Genomic DNA, 3,047 nt, shown 5'->3' on the forward strand with positions numbered 1-3,047 from the left:
TTTGAATCAGTCGACATAGAGGCTCGACTGGTGTCAAGGCCTTTGTGTCAGTTGTCACCCCTGTAACCTCATGGTCGAAACACCTATATTCCACGGGATCGGGAAACTGGTAAGCTAGAAAACTTGTCTAACAGAGCGCTTTCTTATACAGTTGAAATTGTGAACCCGATGCTTTGTCATGCATTTGCCGCTTCTCAATACGCTATTCATACTACCTTGCGTTGCTCTAGCACTCAGCTCATTCTAGCTAGGTGGACACGCACACTGCCTACGTACTAGTAAAGGGGCATCTTTGTGTTTGACAGACTAGGTGTGCATTTTGCAACAGCCGAAGGATGATTGACACTTAGGCACACAGCCAGGCTTCTCATGTCAAGGAGTAATTGAGTGCTACTCCTCATTCGATTTGATGCCTCGTGCATTTCGGCTGTTTGCCACCATTGTATGGGAGAGCAATCCGATGAGGTACTCGCTGAGGCAGAAGGCTTTGTAACCACAACGACAATATTGGACATGGATGGATGATCTCCGTGCATCATCTACCGGTTCGCTATTGGGGTGTGAGAAGCCACCTAATTAGTCGAGTTCCGTTTTGCATATCGACTGCTTGTTTGAGTAGCATTCCTAGGCCCCTTCAATGTGGTTGCGTGTGTGATTCCTTGCCTCGGACGCGATTGTCTCCATAACACTCGTAAGTAGAAGCAGAGCGATGGCATTCATATTCCTGAGCGCAAATCACGGATCCCTTGGCCTGCAAGCTGAGGCTGTTTCAGCGTCCCGACTTGAGTCATATGCCTACTGTGACCTCAGGCTGCGTGACGGAACAGCCGCGTCTTTCAACTAATTAACAAGTCCCACCATGTCGTGTCATGACTTACTCACTTCTCAACAAGTAATCGTTGCTATGTGAGGTGGTAGATGAAGTCATTGCATATTGCAGGTTCCATCCGGTAACACCATTGTAATCCGCGATCGTGCTGAGGACGGTCCACCTGCTACGCGCACAGTCGTCCTCTCCAATATCATCTGCCCGAAGGTGGCCAGGAGATACAATGCTGCATCAGATGCCCAGTCAGACGAACCCTTCGGCTGGATGGCGCGAGAATTCGTGCGCTCCAAGGTGGTCGGGAGGGAAGTGTGCTACACCGTGAAGAACCAAATTGGTTCCCATCGTGTGTATGGTTGTGTGTATCTAGGAAGAAATTGTGGTGCTCAAAACCTTGCCCACCTCCTTGTGCGTGAGGGTTTGGCTCGAGTGCGACGCAACGTGAGTCAGAGTGTGATCAAAAAGAGTCCAACATTGCAAATTCTCATTGGGCTGGAGGAGAAAGCCAAGGCTGATCGCAAGGGCATTTGGTCTGGCTCGGAGGATGGCGCATCGCGTAACATCTGCTGGAAAATTGAACACCCCAAGACCTTTTACGACATGCATGCTGGAAAGGCCCTTCACGGTGTGGTCGAGTCTGTTCGTGATGCCAACATGCTGCAGATTCAGCTCTTCCCACTTGCTGAGGACTCTACTCCTACCTATTACAATATCATGCTGCTCCTCTCGGGCATCAACACACCGAAATCGACGGTGCACAGGGGTTCTCGTGTTTACATGCCATTTGCTCTTGAAGCGCACTTCTTTGTGGAGTCGCGTCTTCTCCAACGCGACGTTACCGTCATATTGGAAGGCATGCGCAAGAACTGCTTCGTGGGCAGTGTCCTGCATTCCAATGGCAATATTGCCCTCTCCCTGCTGCGTGCAGGATTGGCGTGGTGCCTGCATTGGAAACTGACACATGTGAGTGAGGCGGCTGGTGGAGCTGAAGCCTATCGCAGTGCTGAGCAAATGGCGATGAATAGACGCCTTCGCATTTGGGAGGACTACGCATCACCGACTGACGAATTAGCATGTGTTATGGAAGGAGCTGCAAAAATACAATAACCACGAGTCCCACTTAACTCTTGAATCTTCAATTTAGTAGAGAGGAGACTATCTAGTGAAGTGATGAGCAAATGGTGTCCTGATTTGGCTGTGTCATCCCTCTTCTGTTGGCAATAAATGCATTATTAACCTCTCACGTCTTACTCCCTCAAACTATGCCTGACTTATTCCTAACCTCCTTTCACATTGCTGGAGTCCCGCAAATGTCTTTCCTCGCACCTTTGCTAACACACCCTTTAAATGTCTGGTGCATTTTGGATCAGATGTAAGCGATGATGTGCCGTCGGTGGCGCTGCTCTCTCAGCACACTTTATGACTTCACAAATTCGTAGATGGTGCGACACCTTGACGATTACCGTTCTTACGAAATCTGGCAGTCACCAATTTAGTGTATCGCCATTTGTATGTTAAGCATTGGAATTGGTGTTCCACTGATGCTATTCCACAAAGATGAGAAGTCGCGTGGTCTAGCCTCACAGGGGATGGAGTGTGTCATTCGCATTGTGCTTTGATGGCTGCCTGAATCTACGCAGCTGTGCTCTGTAGGAAATGATGCGATATCAAGTGGTAGATGGTCTGTGGCATCCCAATATTCCACACTTATATTTGCTACAAATTGTTTGTCATTTTGTGTACATTCTGTGCGTTGAAACACCATTGGCAGACCCTCGCGAAAGTGAAAATACCCGAGCACTACTCCACCAAATTCCTGACCTCTGTGAAACCGCATAACACACAAGTTTGCAATGTGAGACGATTAGAAATCGCCATTGGTTGATTTGGCGATGCTATTAATAGTCGCATTTTGGTTGAAAGTGGAAATTTTCGGGATTTCAAGCAATGCTGAAATCCGTCGAATGTATGCCTCATGTTGGGGAAGTCGATGCCACAGTCGAAGGCGTCTATTGCTCTGGTGTCAGTAGGAAATCGGAACATTTGTAGCTTGTGCATTTCGTCGTCAAAACGCACAACATAATCAACCGAATTGTCACAGTAGCGTCGAGAAATGATTAAGCGACAAGGCCGGTCGTGCCGCCTAATCAAGACTATGTCGGACCTGTCTCCGCTTCCTGGTGTATAGCCCAATTTCCAACATCGGTGGGACGGTGAGGCG

General features: G+C 48.5%; 1 protein-coding gene across 1 annotated transcript; it reads left to right on the forward strand. All coding sequences in view use genetic code 11, as the record gives it.

Annotated features, from left to right (window-relative positions):
- Positions 1–70: 70 nt before the first annotated feature.
- EGR_07862 (nuclease domain-containing protein) lies at positions 71–1,933 on the forward strand (the record flags this gene model as incomplete). Its single annotated transcript, XM_024497111.1, has 2 exons — positions 71–109; positions 941–1,933. The coding sequence occupies 2 exons, from the start codon at positions 71–73 to the stop codon at positions 1,931–1,933; spliced, it is 1,032 nt and encodes a 343-aa protein (XP_024348448.1).
- Positions 1,934–3,047: the final 1,114 nt, after the last annotated feature.

The sequence above is a fragment of the Echinococcus granulosus genome, assembly GCF_000524195.1.
Source record: "Echinococcus granulosus chromosome Unknown EG_S00089, whole genome shotgun sequence".
Lineage (NCBI taxonomy): Eukaryota > Metazoa > Platyhelminthes > Cestoda > Cyclophyllidea > Taeniidae > Echinococcus > Echinococcus granulosus.